Source organism: Carcharodon carcharias, unplaced genomic scaffold (assembly GCF_017639515.1).
Source record: "Carcharodon carcharias isolate sCarCar2 unplaced genomic scaffold, sCarCar2.pri scaffold_784_ctg1, whole genome shotgun sequence".
In the NCBI taxonomy this organism is placed as follows: Eukaryota; Metazoa; Chordata; class Chondrichthyes; order Lamniformes; family Lamnidae; genus Carcharodon; species Carcharodon carcharias.
Window position 1 is genome coordinate 10,333 of NW_024471111.1, and position 27,093 is coordinate 37,425.

Here is a 27,093-nt window from a genome sequence, read left to right on the forward strand (position 1 = left end):
TATACACACAGACACAAGACACACACGTTTACAGATGCACGGGCACACACACACACACACTCAAACACACAAGATGCACACACATACACACAAACATGGATTTTAAGAGTGGGATGAAACAGTTTAATAGCACCGATTCCGGAGTACAGGATTCGATGGGTTGATTTTGAGCGATGTCTTCCAAACTCCTTTCAGTTCTTGTTTATGACACGAGGTGGTCTCCCAACATTTTCAATATTTAGTTCACTCGTTGAGCATTTGCTTTCAATGTCTCTGACAGTGATTTTCCCCTTTGCCTCTTGACAGGGGTTTTGAGCAGGTTATAGAGATGAGAGAAAAACAACCACTCGTTGTAATTGTGGGAATGATTGGAATCTTCCATACAAAGGAGAAAGCAGTTCTGTTGAAGGGTCATTCGGACTCGAAATGTTATCTGCAGATGCTGCCAGACCTGCTGAGTTTATCCAGGTATTTGTGTTTTTGTTTTGGATTTACAGCATCCGCAGTTTTTTTTGCTTTTAAGCAGATTTGGGTCTTATTCCTTTCAGGCTAGGAGCTCTACTGCACTGCTGTCACACAAAACCTGGTCACCTGGTCAGGAGCCAATTAAAATGCTGTTGTCAGGCTGCCCCCTTGGTCCAGGACTCCTTTCGGACACCATCCTGTCTTCCAAGGGACATGCTGTTCCAAGATTGTGACCTTGTATATATCTCTCATCCTGTTCCAGTGGACATGTCTTTCAAACTGCAGCCATGGAACAATAATTCGCAGTCCGAAGAAAATAAAAAGATATGTTCTTAACAACAGTCCAACTGAAATAAACGGATATGTTCCTTACACTTCCCACACCCCAACACGCAACCCCCAACATCACACGGACCCCACCCAATCACCCAGACACCCCCAACATCACACAGTAAACACCCATTCACCCAGACACCCGCAGCACCCCCAAAACCCCCCCCCAACATCCCCAACACCCCCCCAAACATCACACAGTAAACACCCACTCACCCAGACAGACCCAAAACCCCCCCAACATCACACAGTAAACACCCACTCACCCAGACACCCCCAACACCCCCAACACCCCCCCCAACATCACACAGTAAACACCCACTCACCCAGACACCCCCAACACCCCCCCAAACATCACACAGTAAATACCCACTCACCCCGACACCCCCAACACCCCCCCCCCAACATCACACAGTAAACACCCACTCACCCAGACACCCCCAACATCACACAGTAAACAGCCACTCACCCAGACACCCCCAACACCCCCCCAAACATCACACAGTAAACACCCACTCACCCAAACACCCCCAACACCCACCCCAACATCAAGCAGTAAACACCCACTCACCCAGACACCCCCAACATCACACAGTAAACACCCACTCACCCAGACACACCCAACACCCCCCCAACATCACACAGTAAACACCCACTCACCCAGACACCCACAACACCCCCCCCAACATCACACAGTAAACATCCACTCACCCAGACACCCCCAACACCCCCAACAACCCCCCAAACATCACACAGTAAACACCCACTCACGCAGACACCCCAACACCCCCAACACCCCCCTCCCAACATCACACAGTAAACACCCACTCACCCAGACACCCCAACACCCCCAACACCCCCCTCCCAACATCACACAGTAAACACACACTCACCCAGACACCCCCAACAACCCCCCAAACATCACACAGTAAACACCCACTCACGCAGACACCCCAACACCCCCAACACCCCCCTCCCAACATCACACAGTAAACACCCACTCACCCAGACACCCCCAACACCCCCCCCCAACATACAGTAAACACCCACTCACCCAGACACCCCCAACACCCCCCCCAACATCACACAGTAAACACCCACTCACCCAGACACCCCCAACACCCCCAACACCCCCCCCCCCATCACACAGTAAACACCCACTCACCCAGACACCCCCAACACCCCCCCCCAACATCACACAGTAAACACCCACTCACCCAGACACCCCCCAACACCCCCCCCAACATCACACAGTAAACACCCACTCACCCAGACACCCCCAACACCCCCAACACCCCCCCCCCCATCACACAGTAAACACCCACTCACCCAGACACCCCCAACACCCCCCCCCATCACACAGTAAACACCCACTCACCCAGACACCCACAACACTCCCCCCCAACATCCCCAACACCCCCCCCAACATCACACAGTAAACACCCACTCACCCAGAAACACCCAACACCCCCCCAACATCACACAGTAAACACCCACTCACCCCGACACCCCCAACACCCCCAACACCTCCCCCAACATCAGACAGTAAACACCCACTCACCCAGACACCCCCAACACCCCCCCCAACATCACACAGTAAACACCCACTCACCAAGACACCCCTAACACTCCCCCCCAACATCACACAGTAAACACCCACTCACCCAGACACCCCCAACACTCCGCCCCAACATCACACAGTAAACACCCACTCACCCAGACACCCCCAACACCCCCAACACCCCCCCCCCAACATCACACAGTAAACACCCACTCAACCAGACACCCCCAACAACCCCCCCCAACATCACACGGTAAACACCCACTAACCCAGACACCCCCAACACACATAACACCCCCCACAACATCACACAGTAAACACCCACTCACCCAGACACCCCCAACACTCCGCCCCAACATCACACAGTAAACACACACTCACCCAGACACCCCCAACACCCCCCACAACATCACACAGTAAACACCCACTCACCCAGACACCCCCAACACCCCCCCCAACATCACACAGTAAACACCCACTCACCCAGACACCCCCAACAGCCCCCCCCAACATCACACAGTAAACACCCACTCACCCAGACACCCCCAACACCCCCCCCAACATCACACAGTAAACACCCACTCACCCAGACACCCCCAAGACCCCCCACAACATCACACAGTAAACACCCACTCACCCAGACACCCCCAACAGCCCCCCCAACATCACACAGTAAACACCCACTGACCCAGACACACCCAACACCCCCAACACCCCCCCAACATCACACAGTAAACACCCACTCACCCAGACACCCCCAACACCCCCCAACATCACACAGTAAAGACCCACTCACCCAGACACCCCCAACACCACCAACACCCCCCCCAACATCACACAGTAAACACCCACTCACCCAGACACCCCCAACACACCCCCCAACATCACACAGTAAACACCCACTCACCCAGACACTCCCAACACCCCCCCCAACATCACACAGTAAACACCCACTCACCCAGACACCCCCAACACTCCCAACACACCCCCCCCAACATCACACAGTAAGCACACACTCACCCAGACACCCCCAACACCCCCAACACCCCCCCCAACATCACACAGTAAACACCCACTCACCCAGACACCCCCAACACGCCCCCCAACATCACACAGTAAACACCCACTCACCCAGACACCCCCAACACCCCCCCCATCACACAGTAAACACCCACTCACCCAGACACCCCCAACAGCCCCCCCAACATCCCCAACACCTCCCCCAACATCACACAGTAAACACCCACTCACCCAGACACCCCCAACACCCCCCCCAACATCACACAGTAAACACCCACTCACCCAGACACCCCCAACACCCCCCCCAACATCACACAGTAAACACCCACTCACCCAGACACCCCCAACACCCCCCCCCCAACATCACACAGTAAACACCCACTCACCCAGACACCCCCAAGACCCCCCCCATCACACAGTAAACTCCCACTCACCCAGACACCCCCAACACACCCCCAACATCACACAGTAAACACCCACTCACCCAGACACCCCCAACACCCCCAACACCCGCCCCAACATCACACAGTAAACACCCACTCACCCAGACACCCCCAACACCCCCCCCAACATCACACAGTAAACACACACTCACCCAGACACCCCCAACACCCCTCCCAACATCACACAGTAAACACCCACTCACCCAGACACCCCCAACACAACCCCCAACAACACACAGTAAACACCCACTAACCCAGACACCCCCAACACACCCAACACCCCCCTCAACATCACACAGTAAACACCCACTCACCCAGACACCCCCAACACCCCCCCCCAACATCACACAGTAAACACCCACTCACCCAGACACCCCCAAAACCCACAACACCCCCCCCAACATCACACAGTAAACACCCACTCACGCAGACACCCCCAAAACCCACAACACCCCCCCCAACATCACACAGTAAACACCCACTCACCCAGACACGCCCAACACCCCCCACAACATCACACAGTAAACACCCACTCACCCAGACACCCCCAACACCCCCCCCAACATCACACAGTAAACACCCACTGACCCAGACACACCCAACACCCCCCCCAACATCACACAGTAAACACCCACTCACCCAGACACCCACAACACCCCCCCAACATCACACAGTAAACACCCACTCACCCAGACACCCCCAACACCCCCAACACCCCCCCAACATCACACAGTAAACACCCACTCACCCAGACACCCCCAACACCCCCAACACCCCCCCAACATCACACAGTAAACACCCACTCACCCAGACACCCACAACACCCCCCCAACATCACACAGTAAACACCCACTCACCCAGACACCCCCAACACCCCCAACACCCCCCCAACATCACACAGTAAACACCCACTCACCCCGACACCCCCAACACCCCCCCCCAACATCACACAGAAAAAACCCATTCACCCAGACACCCCCAACACCCCCCCAACATCACACAGTAAACACCCACTCACCCAGACACCCCCAACACCCCCCCAACATCACACAGTAAACACCCACTCACCCAGACACCCCCAACACCCCCCCCAACATCACACAGTAAACGCCCACTCACCCAGACACCCCCAACACTCCCAACACACCCCCCCCAACATCACACAGTAAACACCAACTCACCCAGACAACCCAACACCCCCAACACCCCCCACCAACATCACACAGTAAACACCCAATCACCCAGACACCCCCAACACCCCCCCCAACATCACACAATAAACACCCACTCACCCAGACACCCCAACAACCCCCCCCCATCACACAGTAAACACCCACTCACCCAGACAGCCCCAACACCCCCCCCAACATCCCCAACACCTCCCCCAATATCACACAGTAATCACCCACTCACCCAGACACCCACAACACCCCCCCAACATCACACAGTAAACACCCACTCACCCAGACACCCCCAACACCCCCAACACCCCCCCAACATCACACAGTAAACACCCACTCACCCCCGACACCCCCCAACACCCCCCCCAACATCACACAGTAAACACCCACTCACCCAGACACCCCCAACACCCTCCCCAACATCACACAGTAAACACCCACTCACCCAGACACCCACAACACCCCCCCCAACATCACACAGTAAACACCCACTCACCCCGACACCCCCAACACCCCCCCCAACATCACACAGTAAACACCCACTCACCCAGACACCCCCAACACCACCAACACCCCCCCCAACATCACACAGTAAACACCCAATCACCCAGACACCCCCAACACCCCCCCCAACATCACACAGTAAACATCCACTCACCCAGACACCCCCAACACCCCCCCCAACATCCCCAACACCTCCCCCAATATCACACAGTAAACACCCACTCACCCAGACACCCCCAACACCCCCCCCAACATCACACAGTAAACACCCACTCACCCCGACACCCCCAACACCCCCCCCAACATCACACAGTAAACACCCACTCACCCAGACACCCCCCAACACCCCCAACATCCCCCCCAACATCACACAGTAAACACCCACTCACCCAGACACCCCCAACACCCCCCCCAACATCACACAGTAAACACCCACTCACCCAGACACCCACAACACTCCCAACACACCCCCCCCAACATCACACAGTAAACACCCACTCACCCAGACACCCCCAACACCCCCAACACCCGCCCCAACATCACACAGTAAACACCCACTCACCCCGACACCCCCAACACACCCCCCAACATCACACAGTAAACACCCACTCACCCAGAAACCCCCAACACCCCCCCAACATCACACAGTAAACACCCACTCACCCAGACACCCCCAACATCCCCCCCAACATCACACAATAAACACCCACTCACCCAGACACCCCCAACACCCCCCCCCAACATCACACAGTGAACACCCACTCACCCCGACACCCCCAACACCCCCAACACCTCCCCCAACATCAGACAGTAAACACCCACTCACCAAGACACCCCCAACACTCCCCCCCAACATCACACAGTAAACACACACTCACCCAGACACCCCCAACACCCCCCCCAACATCACACAGTAAACACCCACTCACCCAGACAACCCCAACACCCCCAACACCCCCCCCCCAACATCACACAGTAAACACCCACTCAACCAGACACCCCCAACACCCCCCCCAACATCACACGGTAAACAACCACTAACCCAGACACCCCCAACACACATAACACCCCCCACAACATCACACAGTAAACACCCACTCACCCAGACACCCCCAAAACCCCCAACACCCCCCCAACATCACACAGTAAACACCCACTCACCCAGACACCCCCAACACCCCCCCAACATCACACAGTAAACACCCACTCACCCAGACACCCCCAACACCCCCCCCCCCAACATCACACAGTAAACACCCACTCACCCAGACACCCCAACACCCCCCCCAACATCACACAGTAAACACCCACTCACCCAGACACCCCCAAGACCCCCCACAACATCACACAGTAAACACCCACTCACCCAGACACCCCCAACAGCCCCCCCAACATCACACAGTAAACACCCACTGACCCAGACACACCCAACACCCCCAACACCCCCCCAACATCACACAGTAAACACCCACTGACCCAGACACACCCAACACCCCCAACACCCCCCCAACATCACACAGTAAACACCCACTCACCCAGACACCCCCAACACACCCCCCAACATCACACAGTAAAGACCCACTCACCCAGACACCCCCAACACCCCCCAACATCACACAGTAAAGACCCACTCACCCAGACACCCCCAACACCCCCAACACCCCCCCCAACATCACACAGTAAACACCCACTCACCCCGACACCCCCAACACCCCCCCCCCAACATCACACAGTAAACACCCACTCACCCAGACACCCCCAACACCACCAACACCCCCCCCAACATCACACAGTAAACACCCACTCACCCAGACACCCCCAACACAACCCCCAACATCACACAGTAAACACCCACTCACCCAGACACTCCCAACACCCCCCCCCAACATCACACAGTAAACATCCACTCACCCAGACACCCCCAACATTCCCACACACCCCCCCCCCAACATCACACAGTAAACAGCCACTCACCCAAACACCCCCAACACCCCCCCCCAACATCACACAGTAAACACCCACTCACCCAGACACCCCCAACACGCCCCCCAACATCACACAGTAAACACCCACTCACCCAGACACCCCCAACACCCCCAACACCCCCCCCATCACACAGTAAACACCCACTCACCCAGACACCCCCAACAGCCCCCCCAACATCCCCAACACCTCCCCCAACATCACACAGTAAACACCCACTCACCCAGACATCCCCAACACACCCCCAACATCACACAGTAAACACCCACTCACCCAGACACCCCCAACACCCCCCCAACATCACACAGTAAACACCCACTCACCCAGACACCCCCAACAACCCCCCCAACATCACACAGTAAACACCCACTCAACCCGACACCCCCAACACACCCCCCAACATCACACAGTAAACACCCACTCACCCAGACACCCCCAACACCCCCCCCCAACATCACACAGTAAACACCCACTCACCCAGACACCCCCAACACCCCCCCCCAACATCACACAGTAAACACCCACTCACCCAGACACCCCCAACACCCCCCCCAACATCACACAGTAAACACCCACTCACCCAGACACCCCCAACACACCCCCAACATCACACAGAAAACACCCACTCACCCAGACACCCCCAACACCCCCAACACCCGCCCCAACATCACACAGTAAACACCCACTCACCCAGACACCCCCAACACCCCCCAACATCACACAGTAAAGACCCACTCACCCAGACACCCCCAACACCCCCCAACATCACACAGTAAAGACCCACTCACCCAGACACCCCCAACACCCCCAACACCCCCCCCAACATCACACAGTAAACACCCACTCACCCCGACACCCCCAACACCCCCCCCCCAACATCACACAGTAAACACCCACTCACCCAGACACCCCCAACACCACCACACCCCCCCCAACATCACACAGTAAACACCCACTCACCCAGACACCCCCAACACCCCCCCCCAACATCACACAGTAAACACCCACTCACCCAGACACTCCCAACACCCCCCCCAACATCACACAGTAAACATCCACTCACCCAGACACCCCCAACATTCCCAACACACCCCCCCCCCAACATCACACAGTAAACAGCCACTCACCCAAACACCCCCAACACCCCCCCCCAACATCACACAGTAAACACCCACTCACCCAGACACCCCCAACACCCCCCCCCATCACACAGTAAACACCCACTCACCCAGACACCCCCAACACGCCCCCCAACATCACACAGTAAACACCCACTCACCCAGACACCCCCAACACCCCCAACACCCCCCCCATCACACAGTAAACACCCACTCACCCAGACACCCCCAACAGCCCCCCCAACATCCCCAACACCTCCCCAACATCACACAGTAAACACCCACACACCCAGACATCCCCAACACACCCCCAACATCACACAGTAAACACCCACTCACCCAGACACCCCCAACACCCCCCCAACATCACACAGTAAACACCCACTCACCCAGACACCCCCAACAACCCCCCCAACATCACACAGTAAACACCCACTCAACCCGACACCCCCAACACACCCCCCAACATCACACAGTAAACACCCACTCACCCAGACACCCCCAACACCCCCCCCCAACATCACACAGTAAACACCCACTCACCCAGACACCCCCAACACCCCCCCAACATCACACAATAAACACCCACTCACCCAGACACCCCCAACACCCCCCCCCAACATCACACAGTGAACACCCACTCACCCCGACACCCCCAACACCCCCAACACCTCCCCCAACATCAGACAGTAAACACCCACTCACCAAGACACCCCCAACACTCCCCCCCAACATCACACAGTAAACACACACTCACCCAGACACCCCCAACACCCCCAACATCACACAGTAAACACCCACTCACCCAGACACCCCCAACACCCCCAACACCCCCCCCCCAACATCACACAGTAAACACCCACTCAACCGGACACCCCCAACACCCCCCCCAACATCACACGGTAAACAACCACTAACCCAGACACCCCCAACACACATAACACCCCCCACAACATCACACAGTAAACACCCACTCACCCAGACACCCCCAAAACCCCCAACACCCCCCCAACATCACACAGTAAACACCCACTCACCCAGACACCCCCAACATCCCCCACAACATATCACAGTAAACACCCACTCACCCAGACACCCCCAACACCCCCCCAACATCACACAGTAAACACCCACTCACCCAGACACCCCCAACACCCCCCCCCAACATCACACAGTAAACACCCACTCACCCAGACACCCCCAAGACCCCCCACAACATCACACAGTAAACACCCACTCACCCAGACACCCCCAACAGCCCCCCCAACATCACACAGTAAACACCCACTGACCCAGACACACCCAACACCCCCAACACCCCCCCAACATCACACAGTAAACAACCCACTCACCCAGACACCCCCAACACCCCCCAACATCACACAGTAAAGACCCACTCACCCAGACACCCCCAACACCCCCAACACCCCCCCCCAACATCACACAGTAAACACCCACTCACCCCGACACCCCCAACACCCCCCCCCAACATCACACAGTAAACACCCACTCACCCAGACACCCCCAACACCACCAACACCCCCCCCAACATCACACAGTAAACACCCACTCACCCAGACACCCCCAACACACCCCCCAACATCACACAGTAAACACCCACTCACCCAGACACTCCCAACACCCCCCCCAACATTACACAGTAAACATCCACTCACCCAGACACCCCCAACATTCCCAACACACCCCCCCCAACATCACACAGTAAGCAGCCACTCACCCAGACACCCCCAACACCCCCAACACCCCCCCCAACATCACACAGTAAACACCCACTCACCCAGACACCCCCAACACGCCCCCCAACATCACACAGTAAACACCCACTCACCCAGACACCCCCAACACCCCCCCCCATCACACAGTAAACACCCACTCACCCAGACACCCCCAACAGCACCCCCAACATCCCCAACACCTCCCCCAACATCACACAGTAAACACCCACTCACCCAGACACTCCCAACACCCCCCCCAACATTACACAGTAAACATCCACTCACCCAGACACCCCCAACATTCCCAACACCCCCCCCCCAACATCACACAGTAAGCAGCCACTCACCCAGACACCCCCAACATCCCCAACACCTCCCCCAACATCACACAGTAAACACCCACTCACCCAGACACCCCCAACACCCCCAACATCACACAGTAAACACCCACTCACCCAGACACCCCCAACACCCCCAACACCCCCCCAAACATCACACAGTAAACACCCACTCACCCAGACACCCCCAACACCCCCCCCAACATCACACAGTAAACACCCACTCACCCAGACACCCCCAACACCCCCCCAACATCACACAGTAAACACCCACTCACCCAGACACCCCCAACACACCCCCCACAACATCACACAGTAAACACCCACTCACCCCGACACCCCCAACACCCCCCCCAACATCACACAGTAAACACCCACTCACCCAGACACCCCAACACCCCCCCCAACATCACACAGTAAACACCCACTCACCCAGACACCCCCAACACCCCCCCCAACATCACACAGTAAACACCCACTCACCCAGACACCCCCAACACTCCCAACACACCCCCCCCAACATCACACAGTAAACACCCACTCACCCAGACAACCCAACACCCCCCCCAACATCACACAGTAAACACCCAATCACCCAGACACCCCCAACACCCCCCCCCAACATCACACAATAAGCACCCACTCACCCAGACACCCCAACAACCCCCCCCCATCACACAGTAAACACCCACTCACCCAGACACCCCCAACACCCCCCCCAACATCCCCAACACCTCCCCCAATATCACACAGTAAACACCCACTCACCCCGACACCCACAACACCCCCCCCAACATCACACAGTAAACACCCACTCACCCAGACACCCCCAACACCCCCCCCAACATCACACAGTAAACACCCACTCACCCAGACACCCCCAACACCCCCCCCAACATCACACAGTAAACACCCACTCACCCAGACACCCACAACACTCCCAACACACCCCCCACCAACATCACACAGTAAACACCCACTCACCCAGACACCCCCAACACCCCCAACACCCCCCCCCCAACATCACACAGTAAACACCCACTCACCCAGACACCCCCAACACCCCCCCCATCACACAGTAAACACCCACTCACCCAGACACCCCCAACACCCCACACAACATCACACAGAAAACACCCACTCACCCAGACACCCCCAACACCCCCCCAACATCACACAGTAAACACCCACTCACCCAGACACCCCCAACACCTCCCCCAACATCACACAGTAAACACCCACTCACCCAGACACCCCCAAAACCCCCAACACCCCCCCCAACATCACACAGTAAACACCCACTCACCCAGACACCCCCAACACCCCACACAACATCACACAGAAAACACCCACTCACCCAGACACCCCCAACACCCCCCCAACATCACACAGTAAACACCCACTCACCCAGACACCCCCAACACTCCCAACATCACACAGTAAACACCCACTCACCCAGACACCCCCAACACCCCCCCCAACATCCCCAACACCCCCCCAACATCACACAGTAAACACCCACTCACCCAGACACCCCCAACACCCCCCAACATCACACAGTAAACACCCACTCACCCAGACACCCCGAACACCCCCAACACCCCCCCAACATCACACAGTAAACACCCACTCACCCCGACACCCCCAACAACCCCCCCAACATCACACAGTAAACACCCACTCACCCAGACACCCCCAACACCACCAACACCCCCCCCCAACATCACACAGTAAACACCCACTCACCCAGACACCCCCAACACCCCCCCCAACATCACACAGGAAACACCCACACACCCAGACACCCCCAACACCCCCCCCAACATCACACAGTAAACACCCACTCACCCAGACACCCCCAACACTCCCAACACACCCCCCACCAACATCACACAGTAAACACCCACTCACCCAGACACCCCCAACACCCCCCCCAACATCACACAGTAAACACCCACTCACCCAGACACCCCCAACACACCCAACATCACACAGTAAACACCCACTCACCCAGACACCCCCAACACCCCCCCCAACATCCCCAACACCTCCCCCAATATCACACAGTAAACACCCACTCACCCAGACATTCCCAACACACCCCCAACATCACACAGTAAACACCCACTCACCCAGACACCCCCAAAACCCCCAACACCCCCCCCCAACATCACACAGTAAACACCCACTCACCCAGACACCTCCAACACCCCCCACAACATCACACAGTAAACACCCACTCACCCAGACACCCCCAACACCCCCCCAACATCACACAGTAAACACCCACTCACCAAGACACCCCCAACACCGCCCCCAACATCACACAGTAAACACCCACTCACCAAGACACCCCCAACACCGCCCCCAACATCACACAGTAAACATCCACTGACCCAGAAACACCCAACACCCCCCCCAACATCACACAGAAAACACCCACTCACCCAGACACCCCCAACACCCCCAACACCCCCCCAACATCACACAGTAAACACCCACTCACCCAGACGCACCCAACACCCCCCCAACATCACACAGTAAACACCCACTCACCCAGACACCTCCAACACCCCCAACATCACACAGTAAGCACCCACACACCCAGACACCCCCAACCCCCCCCCAACATCACACAGTAAACACCCACTCACCCAGACACCCCCAACACCCACCCCCAACATCACACAGTAAATACCCACTCACCCAGACACCCCCAACACCCTCCCAACATCACACAGTAAACACCCACTCACCCAGACACACCCAACACCCCCCCCAACATCACACAGTAAACACCCACTCACCCAGACACCCCCAACACCCTCCCCAACATCACACAGTAAACACCCACTCACCCAGACACCCCCAACACCCCCAACATCACACAGTAAACACCCACTCACCCAGACACCCCCAACACACCCAACACCCCCCCCCAACATCACACAGTAAACACCCACTCACCCAGACACCCCCAACACACCCAACAACCCCCCCAACATCACACAGTAAACACCCACTCACCCAGACACCCCCAACACCCCCCAACATCACACAGTAAACACCCACTCACCCAGACACCCCCAACACCACCAACACCCCCCCCAACATCACACAGTAAACACCCACTCACCCAGACACCCCCAACACCCCCCAACATCACACAGTAAACACCCACTCACCCAGACACCCCCAACACCCCCAACACCCCCCCCAACATCACACAGTAAACACCCACTCACCCAGACACCCCCAACACCCCCCCCCAACATCACACAGTAAACACCCACTCACCCAGACACCCCCAACACCCCCAACATCACACAGTAAACACCCACTCACCCAGACACCCCCAACACACCCAACACCCCCCCCCAACATCACACAGTAAACACCCACTCACCCAGACACCCCCAACACACCCAACAACCCCCCCAACATCACACAGTAAACACCCACACACCCAGACACCCCCAACACCACCAACACCCCCCCCAACATCACACAGTAAACACCCACTCACCCAGACACCCCCAACACCCCCCAACATCACACAGTAAACACCCACTCACCCAGACACCCCCAAAACCCCCAACACCCCCCCCCCAACATCACACAGTAAACACCCACTCACCCAGACACCCCCAACACCCCCCCCCAACATCACACAGTAAACACCCACTCACCCAGACACCCCCAACACTCCCAACACCCCCCCCAACATCACACAGTAAACACCCACTCACCCAGACACCCCCAACACCCCCCGCCCAACATCACACAGTAAACACCCACTCACCCAGACACCCCCAGCACACCCAACACCCCCCCTCAACATCACACAGTAAACACCCACTCACACAGACACCCCCAACACCCCCAACACCCCCCCAACATCACACAGTAAACACCAACTCACCCAGACACCCCTAACACCCCCCCCCAACATCACACAGTAAACACCCACTCACCCAGACACCCCCAACACAACCAACACCACCCACAACATCACACAGTAAACACCCACTCACCCAGACACCCCCAACACCCCCCCCAACATCACACAGTAAACACCCACTCACCCAGACACCCCCAACACCCCCCCCAACATCACACAGTAAACACCCACTCACCCAGACACCCCCAACACCCCCCCAACATCACACAGTAAACACCCACTCACCCAGACACCCCCAACACCCCCCCCAACATCACACAGTAAACACCCACTCACCCAGACACCCCCAACACCCCCAACATCACACAGTAAACACCCACTCACCCAGACACCCCCAACACCCCCCCCAACATCACACAGTAAACACCCACTCACCCAGACACCCCCAACACCCCCAACATCACACAGTAAACACCCACTCACCCAGACACCCCCAACACCCCCCACAACATCACCTAGTAAACACCCACTCACCCAGACACCCCCAAAACCCCCAAAACCCCCCCCCAACATCACACAGTAAACACCCACTCACCCAGACACCCCCAACACCCCCCCCCAACATCACACAGTAAACACACACTCACCCAGACACCCCCAACACCCCCCCCAACATCACACAGTAAACACCCACTCACCCAGACACCCCCAACACCCCCCCCAACATCACACAGTAAACACCCACTCACCCAGACACCCCCAAAACCCCCAACATCCCCAACACCCCCCCCAACATCACACAGTAAACACCCAATCACCCAGACACCCCCAACACCCCCCCCAACATCACACAGTAAACACCCAATCACCCAGACACCCCCAACACCCCCCCCCAACATCACACAGTAAACATCCACTCACCCAGACACCCCCAACACCCCCCCCAACATCCCCAACACCTCCCCCAATATCACACAGTAAACACCCACTCACCCCGACACCCACAACACCCCCCCCAACATCACACAGTAAACACCCACTCACCCAGACACCCCCAACACCCCCCCCAACATCACACAGTAAACACCCACTCACCCCGACACCCCCAACACCCCCCCCAACATCACACAGTAAACACCCACTCACCCAGACACCCCCAACACCACCAACACCCCCCCCCAACATCACACAGTAAACACCCACTCACCCAGACACCCCCAACATCCCCCCCAACATCACACAGTAAACACCCACTCACCCAGACACCCCCAACACCCCCCCCAACATCACACAGTAAACACCCACTCACCCAGACACCCACAACACTCCAACACACCCCCCCCAACATCACACAGTAAACACCCACTCACCCAGACACCCCCAACACCCCCAACACCCGCCCCAACATCACACAGTAAACACCCACTCACCCCGACACCCCCAACACACCCCCCAACATCACACAGTAAACACCCACTCACCCAGAAACCCCCAACACCCCCCCAACATCACACAGTAAACACCCACTCACCCAGACACCCCCAACATCCCCCCCAACATCACACAATAAACACCCACTCACCCAGACACCCCCAACACCCCCCCCCCAACATCACACAGTGAACACCCACTCACCCCGACACCCCCAACACCCCCAACACCTCCCCCAACATCAGACAGTAAACACCCACTCACCAAGACACCCCCAACACTCCCCCCCCAACATCACACAGTAAACACACACTCACCCAGACACCCCCAACACCCCCCCCAACATCACACAGTAAACACCCACTCACCCAGACAACCCCAACACCCCCAACACCCCCCCCCCCAACATCACACAGTAAACACCCACTCAACCAGACACCCCCAACACCCCCCCCAACATCACACGGTAAACAACCACTAACCCAGACACCCCCAACACACATAACACCCCCCACAACATCACACAGTAAACACCCACTCACCCAGACACCCCCAAAACCCCCAACACCCCCCCAACATCACACAGTAAACACCCACTCACCCAGACACCCCCAACACCCCCCACAACATCACACAGTAAACACCCACTCACCCAGACACCCCCAACACCCCCCCAACATCACACAGTAAACACCCACTCACCCAGACACCCCCAACACCCCCCCCCCCCAACATCACACAGTAAACACCCACTCACCCAGACACCCCCAAGACCCCCCACAACATCACACAGTAAACACCCACTCACCCAGACACCCCCAACAGCCCCCCCAACATCACACAGTAAACACCCACTGACCCAGACACACCCAACACCCCCAACACCCCCCCAACATCACACAGTAAACACCCACTGACCCAGACACACCCAACACCCCCAACACCCCCCCAACATCACACAGTAAACACCCACTCACCCAGACACCCCCAACACCCCCCCAACATCACACAGTAAAGACCCACTCACCCAGACACCCCCAACACCCCCCAACATCACACAGTAAAGACCCACTCACCCAGACACCCCCAACACCCCCAACACCCCCCCCAACATCACACAGTAAACACCCACTCACCCCGACACCCCCCAACACCCCCCCCCCAACATCACACAGTAAACACCCACTCACCCAGACACCCCCAACACCACCAACACCCCCCCCAACATCACACAGTAAACACCCACTCACCCAGACACCCCCAACACAACCCCCAACATCACACAGTAAACACCCACTCACCCAGACACTCCCAACACCCCCCCCAACATCACACAGTAAACATCCACTCACCCAGACACCCCCAACATTCCCAACACACCCCCCCCCCAACATCACACAGTAAACAGCCACTCACCCAAACACCCCCAACACCCCCCCCCAACATCACACAGTAAACACCCACTCACCCAGACACCCCCAACACGCCCCCCAACATCACACAGTAAACACCCACTCACCCAGACACCCCCAACACCCCCAACACCCCCCCCATCACACAGTAAACACCCACTCACCCAGACACCCCCAACAGCCCCCCCAACATCCCCAACACCTCCCCCAACATCACACAGTAAACACCCACTCACCCAGACATCCCCACCACACCCCCAACATCACACAGTAAACACCCACTCACCCAGACACCCCCAACACCCCCCCAACATCACACAGTAAACACCCACTCACCCAGACACCCCCAACACCCCCCCAACATCACACAGTAAACACCCACTCACCCAGACACCCCCAACAACCCCCCCAACATCACACAGTAAACACCCACTCAACCCGACACCCCCAACACACCCCCCAACATCACACAGTAAACACCCACTCACCCAGACACCCCCAACACCCCCCCCCAACATCACACAGTAAACACCCACTCACCCAGACACCCCCAACACCCCCCCCCAACATCACACAGTAAACACCCACTCACCCAGACACCCCCAACACCCCCCCCAACATCACACAGTAAACACCCACTCACCCAGACACCCCCAACACACCCCCAACATCACACAGAAAACACCCACTCACCCAGACACCCCCAACACCCCCAACATCACACAGTAAACACCCACTCACCCAGACACCCCCAACACCCCCAACACCCGCCCCAACATCACACAGTAAACACCCACTCACCCAGACACCCCCAACACCCCCAACACCCGCCCCAACATCACACAGTAAACACCCACTCACCCAGACACCCCCAACACCCCCCAACATCACACAGTAAAGACCCACTCACCCAGACACCCCCAACACCCCCCAACATCACACAGTAAAGACCCACTCACCCAGACACCCCCAACACCCCCAACACCCCCCCAACATCACACAGTAAACACCCACTCACCCCGACACCCCCAACACCCCCCCCCAACATCACACAGTAAACACCCACTCACCCAGACACCCCCAACACCACCAACACCCCCCCCAACATCACACAGTAAACACCCACTCACCCAGACACCCCCAACACCCCCCCCCAACATCACACAGTAAACACCCACTCACCCAGACACTCCCAACACCCCCCCCAACATCACACAGTAAACATCCACTCACCCAGACACCCCCAACATTCCCAACACACCCCCCCCCCAACATCACACAGTAAACAGCCACTCACCCAAACACCCCCAACACCCCCCCCCAACATCACACAGTAAACACCCACTCACCCAGACACCCCCAACACCCCCCCCATCACACAGTAAACACCCACTCACCCAGACACCCCCAACACGCCCCCCAACATCACACAGTAAACACCCACTCACCCAGACACCCCCAACACGCCCCCCAACATCACACAGTAAACACCCACTCACCCAGACACCCCCAACACGCCCCCCAACATCACACAGTAAACACCCACTCACCCAGACACCCCCAACACCCCCAACACCCCCCCCATCACACAGTAAACACCCACTCACCCAGACACCCCCAACAGCCCCCCCAACATCCCCAACACCTCCCCCAACATCACACAGTAAACACCCACTCACCCAGACATCCCCAACACACCCCCAACATCACACAGTAAACACCCACTCACCCAGACACCCCCAACACCCCCCCAACATCACACAGTAAACACCCACTCACCCAGACACCCCCAACAACCCCCCCAACATCACACAGTAAACACCCACTCAACCCGACACCCCCAACACACCCCCCAACATCACACAGTAAACACCCACTCACCCAGACACCCCCAACACCCCCCCCCAACATCACACAGTAAACACCCACTCACCCAGACACCCCCAACACCCCCCCAACATCACACAATAAACACCCACTCACCCAGACACCCCCAACACCCCCCCCCAACATCACACAGTGAACACCCACTCACCCCGACACCCCCAACACCCCCAACACCTCCCCCAACATCAGACAGTAAACACCCACTCACCAAGACACCCCCAACACTCCCCCCCAACATCACACAGTAAACACACACTCACCCAGACACCCCCAACACCCCCAACATCACACAGTAAACACCCACTCACCCAGACACCCCCAACACCCCCAACACCCCCCCCCCAACATCACACAGTAAACACCCACTCAACCGGACACCCCCAACACCCCCCCCAACATCACACGGTAAACAACCACTAACCCAGACACCCCCAACACACATAACACCCCCCACAACATCACACAGTAAACACCCACTCACCCAGACACCCCCAAAACCCCCAACACCCCCCCAACATCACACAGTAAACACCCACTCACCCAGACACCCCCAACATCCCCCACAACATATCACAGTAAACACCCACTCACCCAGACACCCCCAACACCCCCCAACATCACACAGTAAACACCCACTCACCCAGACACCCCCAACACCCCCCCCCAACATCACACAGTAAACACCCACTCACCCAGACACCCCCAAGACCCCCCACAACATCGCACAGTAAACACCCACTCACCCAGACACCCCCAACAGCCCCCCCAACATCACACAGTAAACACCCACTGACCCAGACACACCCAACACCCCCAACACCCCCCCAACATCACACAGTAAACACCCACTCACCCAGACACCCCCAACACCCCCCAACATCACACAGTAAAGACCCACTCACCCAGACACCCCCAACACCCCCAACACCCCCCCCCAACATCACACAGTAAACACCCACTCACCCCGACACCCCCCAACACCCCCCCCCAACATCACACAGTAAACACCCACTCACCCAGACACCCCCAACACCACCAACACCCCCCCCAACATCACACAGTAAACACCCACTCACCCAGACACCCCCAACACACCCCCCAACATCACACAGTAAACACCCACTCACCCAGACACTCCCAACACCCCCCCCAACATTACACAGTAAACATCCACTCACCCAGACACCCCCAACATTCCCAACACACCCCCCCCCAACATCACACAGTAAGCAGCCACTCACCCAGACACCCCCAACACCCCCAACACCCCCCCCAACATCACACAGTAAACACCCACTCACCCAGACACCCCCAACACGCCCCCCAACATCACACAGTAAACACCCACTCACCCAGACACCCCCAACACCCCCCCCCATCACACAGTAAACACCCACTCACCCAGACACCCCCAACAGCACCCCCAACATCCCCAACACCTCCCCCAACATCACACAGTAAACACCCACTCACCCAGACACTCCCAACACCCCCCCCCAACATTACACAGTAAACATCCACTCACCCAGACACCCCCAACATTCCCAACACACCCCCCCCCAACATCACACAGTAAGCAGCCACTCACCCAGACACCCCCAACATCCCCAACACCTCCCCCAACATCACACAGTAAACACCCACTCACCCAGACACCCCCAACACCCCCAACATCACACAGTAAACACCCACTCACCCAGACACCCCCAACACCCCCAACACCCCCCCAAACATCACACAGTAAACACCCACTCACCCAGACACCCCCAACACCCCCCCCAACATCACACAGTAAACACCCACTCACCCAGACACCCCCAACACCCCCCCAACATCACACAGTAAACACCCACTCACCCAGACACCCCCAACACACCCCCCACAACATCACACAGTAAACACCCACTCACCCCGACACCCCCAACACCCCCCCCAACATCACACAGTAAACACCCACTCACCCAGACACCCCCAACACCCCCCCCCAACATCACACAGTAAACACCCACTCACCCAGACACCACCAACACCCCCCCCCAACATCACACAGTAAACACCCACTCACCCAGACACCCCCAACACTCCCAACACACCCCCCCCAACATCACACAGTAAACACCCACTCACCCAGACAACCCAACACCCCCCCCAACATCACACAGTAAACACCCACTCACCCAGACAACCCAACACCCCCCCCAACATCACACAGTAAACACCCAATCACCCAGACACCCCCAACACCCCCCCCCAACATCACACAATAAACACCCACTCACCCAGACACCCCAACAACCCCCCCCCATCACACAGTAAACACCCACTCACCCAGACACCCCCAACACCCCCCCCAACATCCCCAACACCTCCCCCAATATCACACAGTAAACACCCACTCACCCCGACACCCACAACACCCCCCCCAACATCACACAGTAAACACCCACTCACCCAGACACCCCCAACACCCCCCCCAACATCACACAGTAAACACCCACTCACCCAGACACCCCCAACACCCCCCCCAACATCACACAGTAAACACCCACTCACCCAGACACCCACAACACCCCCAACATCACACAGTAAACACCCACTCACCCAGACACTCCCAACACACCCCCCACCAACATCACACAGTAAACACCCACTCACCCAGACACCCCCAACACCCCCCCCAACATCACACAGTAAACACCCACTCACCCAGACACCCCCAACACCCCCAACACCCCCCCCCCAACATCACACAGTAAACACCCACTCACCCAGACACCCCCAACACCCCCCCCATCACACAGTAAACACCCACTCACCCAGACACCCCCAACACCCCACACAACATCACACAGAAAACACCCACTCACCCAGACACCCCCAACACCCCCCCAACATCACACAGTAAACACCCACTCACCCAGACACCCCCAACACCTCCCCCAACATCACACAGTAAACACCCACTCACCCAGACACCCCCAAAACCCCCAACACCCCCCCCAACATCACACAGTAAACACCCACTCACCCAGACACCCCCAACACCCCACACAACATCACACAGAAAACACCCACTCACCCAGACACCCCCAACACCCCCCCAACATCACACAGTAAACACCCACTCACCCAGACACCCCCAACACTCCCAACATCACACAGTAAACACCCACTCACCCAGACACCCCCAACACCCCCCCCAACATCCCCAACACCCCCCCAACATCACACAGTAAACACCCACTCACCCAGACACCCCCAACACCCCCCAACATCACACAGTAAACACCCACTCACCCAGACACCCCGAACACCCCCAACACCCCCCCAACATCACACAGTAAACACCCACTCACCCCGACACCCCCAACAACCCCCCCAACATCACACAGTAAACACCCACTCACCCAGACACCCCCAACACCACCAACACCCCCCCCCAACATCACACAGTAAACACCCACTCACCCAGACACCCCCAACACCCCCCCCAACATCACACAGTAAACACCCACTCACCCAGACACCCCCAACACCCCCCCCAACATCACACAGTAAACACCCACTCACCCAGACACCCCCAACACTCCCAACACACCCCCCACCAACATCACACAGTAAACACCCACTCACCCAGACACCCCCAACACACCCAACATCACACAGTAAACACCCACTCACCCAGACACCCCCAACACCCCCCCCAACATCCCCAACACCTCCCCCAATATCACACAGTAAACACCCACTCACCCAGACATTCCCAACACACCCCCAACATCACACAGTAAACACCCACTCACCCAGACACCCCCAAAACCCCCAACACACCCCCCAACATCACACAGTAAACACCCACTCACCCAGACACCCCCAACACCACCAACACCCCCCCCCAACATCACACAGTAAACACCCACTCACCCAGACACCCCCAACACCCCCCAACATCACACAGTAAACACCCACTCACCCAGACACCCCCAACACCCCCAACACCCCCCCCAACATCACACAGTAAACACCCACTCACCCAGACACCCCCAACACCCCCCCCCAACATCACACAGTAAACACCCACTCACCCAGACACCCCCAACACCCCCAACATCACACAGTAAACACCCACTCACCCAGACACCCCCAACACACCCAACACCCCCCCCCAACATCACACAGTAAACACCCACTCACCCAGACACCCCCAACACACCCAACAACCCCCCCAACATCACACAGTAAACACCCACTCACCCAGACACCCCCAACACCACCAACACCCCCCCCAACATCACACAGTAAACACCCACTCACCCAGACACCCCCAACACCCCCCAACATCACACAGTAAACACCCACTCACCCAGACACCCCGAACACCCCCAACACCCCCCCCAACATCACACAGTAAACACCCACTCACCCAGACACCCCCAACACCCCCCCCCCAACATCACACAGTAAACACCCACTCACCCAGACACCTCCAACACTCCCAACACCCCCCCCAACATCACACAGTAAACACCCACTCACCCAGACACCCCCAACACCCCCCGCCCAACATCACACAGTAAACACCCACTCACCCAGACACCCCCAGCACACCCAACACCCCCCCTCAACATCACACAGTAAACACCCACTCACACAGACACCCCCAACACCCCCAACACCCCCCCAACATCACACAGTAAACACCAACTCACCCAGACACCCCTAACACCCCCCCCCAACATCACACAGTAAACACCCACTCACCCAGACACCCCCAACACAACCAACACCACCCACAACATCACACAGTAAACACCCACTCACCCAGACACCCCCAACACCCCCCCCAACATCACACAGTAAACACCCACTCACCCAGACACCCCCAACACCCCCCCCAACATCACACAGTAAACACCCACTCACCCAGACACCCCCAACACCCCCCCAACATCACACAGTAAACACCCACTCACCCAGACACCCCCAACACCCCCCCCAACATCACACAGTAAACACCCACTCACCCAGACACCCCCAACACCCCCAACATCACACAGTAAACACCCACTCACCCAGACACCCCCAACACCCCCCCCAACATCACACAGTAAACACCCACTCACCCAGACACCCCCAACACCCCCAACATCACACAGTAAACACCCACTCACCCAGACACCCCCAACACCCCCCACAACATCACCTAGTAAACACCCACTCACCCAGACACCCCCAAAACCCCCAAAACCCCCCCCCAACATCACACAGTAAACACCCACTCACCCAGACACCCCCAACACCCCCCCCAACATCACACAGTAAACACCCACTCACCCAGACACCCCCAAAACCCCCAACATCCCCAACACCCCCCCCAACATCACACAGTAAACACCCACTCACCCAGACACCCCCAACACCCCCCCCCCAACATCACACAGTGAACACCCACTCACCCAGACACCCCCAACACCCCCCCCCAACATCACACAGTAAACACCCACTCACCCAGACACCCCCAAAACCCCCAACACCCCCCCCAACATCACACAGTAAACACCCACTCACCCAGACACCCCCAAAACCCCCAACACCCCCCCCCAACATCACACAGTAAACACCCACTCACCCAGACACCCCCAACACCCCCCCCAACATCACACAGTAAACACCCACTCACCCAGACACCCACAACACTCCCAACACACCCCCCCCCCAACATCACACAGTAAACACCCACTCACCCAGACACCCCCAACACCCCCAACACCCCCCCCCAACATCACACAGTAAACACCCACTCACCCAGACACCCACAACACTCCCAACACACCCCCCCCCAACATCACACAGTAAACACCCACTCACCCAGACACCCCCAACACCCCCCCCAACATCACACAATAAACACCCACTCACCCAGACACCCCCAACACCCCCCCCAACATCACACAATAAACACCCACTCACCCAGACACCCCCAACACCCCCCCCAACATCACACAGTAAACACCCACTCACCCAGACACCCCAACAACCGCCCCCCATCACACAGTAAACACCCACTCACCCAGACACACCCAACACCCCCCCCAACATCCCCAACACCTCCCCCAATATCACACAGTAAACACCCACTCACCCCGACACCCACAACACCCCCCCCAACATCACACAGTAAACACCCACTCACCCAGACACCCCCAACACCACCAACACCCCCCCCCAACATCACACAGTAAACACCCACTCACCCAGACACCCCCAACATCCCACCCAACATCACACAGTAAACACCCACTCACCCAGACACCCCCAACACGCCCCCCAACATCACACAGTAAACACCCACTCACCCAGACACCCACAACACTCCCAACACACCCCCCCCCCAACATCACACAGTAAACACCCACTCACCCCGACACCCCCAACACCCCCCCCAACATCACACAGTAAACACCCACTCACCCAGACACCCCCAAAACCCCAACACCCCCCCCCCAACATCACACAGTAAACACCCACTCACCCAGACACCCCCAACACCCCACACAACATCACACAGTAAACACCCACTCACCCAGACACCCCCAACACCCCCCCCAACATCACACAGTAAACACCCACTCACCCAGACACCCCCAACACCCCCAACACCCCCCCCAACATCACACAGTAAACACCCACTCACCCCGACACCCCCAACACCCCCCCCAACATCACACAGTAAACACCCACTCACCCAGACACCCCCAACACCCCCCCCAACATCACACAGTAAACACCCACTCACCCAGACACCCCCAACACCCCCCAACATCACACAGTAAACACCCACTCACCCAGACACCCCCAACACCCCCCCAACATCACACAGTAAACACCCACTCACCCAGACACCCCCAACACCCCCCCCAACATCCCCAACACCTCCCCCAACATCACACAGTAAACACCCACTCACCCAGACACCCCCAACACCCCCCCCCAACATCCCCAACACCTCCCCCAACATCACACAGTAAACACCCACTCACCCAGACACCCCCAAAACCCCCAAAACCCCCCCCAACATCACACAGTAAACACCCACTCACCCAGACACCCCCAACACCCCCCCCCAACATCCCCAACACCTCCCCCAACATCACACAGTAAACACCCACTCACCCAGACACCCCCAAAACCCCCAAAACCCCCCCCAACATCACACAGTAAACACCCACTCACCCAGACACCCCCAACACCCCCCCCCAACATCACACAGTAAACACACACTCACCCAGAAACACCCAACACCCCCCCAACATCACACAGTAAACACCCACTCACCCAGACACCCCCAACACCCACCCCCAACATCACACAGTAAACACACACTCACCCAGACACCCCCAACAACCCCCCCAACATCACACAGTAAACACCCACTCACCCAGACACCCCCAACACCCCCCCCAACATCACACAGTAAACACCCACTCACCCAGACACCCCCAACACCCCTCCCAACATCACACAGTAAACACCCACTCACCCAGACACCCCCAACAGCCCCCCCAACATCACACAGTAAACACCCACTCACCCAGACACCCACAACACTCCCAACACACCCCCCCCAACATCACACAGTAAACACCCACTCACCCAGACACCCCCAACACCCCCCCCAACATCACACAATAAACACCCACTCACCCAGACACCCCAACAACCGCCCCCCATCACACAGTAAACACCCACTCACCCAGACACCCCCAACACCCCCCCCAAC

At 57.5% G+C, this 27,093-nt stretch overlaps 1 protein-coding gene across 3 annotated transcripts in view; it reads right to left on the reverse strand.

The window, feature by feature from the left end:
- Positions 1 to 543: 543 nt before the first annotated feature.
- LOC121275193 (CD276 antigen-like) overlaps positions 544 to 27,093 on the reverse strand; it is a 54,518-nt gene continuing 27,968 nt past the window's right edge. Inside the window, exon 7 of one of the 3 annotated variants that reach the window (XM_041182613.1) lies at positions 544 to 744. In XM_041182613.1, the coding sequence (XP_041038547.1) occupies positions 607 to 744 (138 nt within the window). In that variant the 3' untranslated portion in view covers positions 544 to 606. Of the gene's footprint in view, positions 813 to 27,093 lie in introns of all 3 variants that reach the window. The other 2 variants (XM_041182615.1, XM_041182614.1) reach the window with 2 other exon arrangements.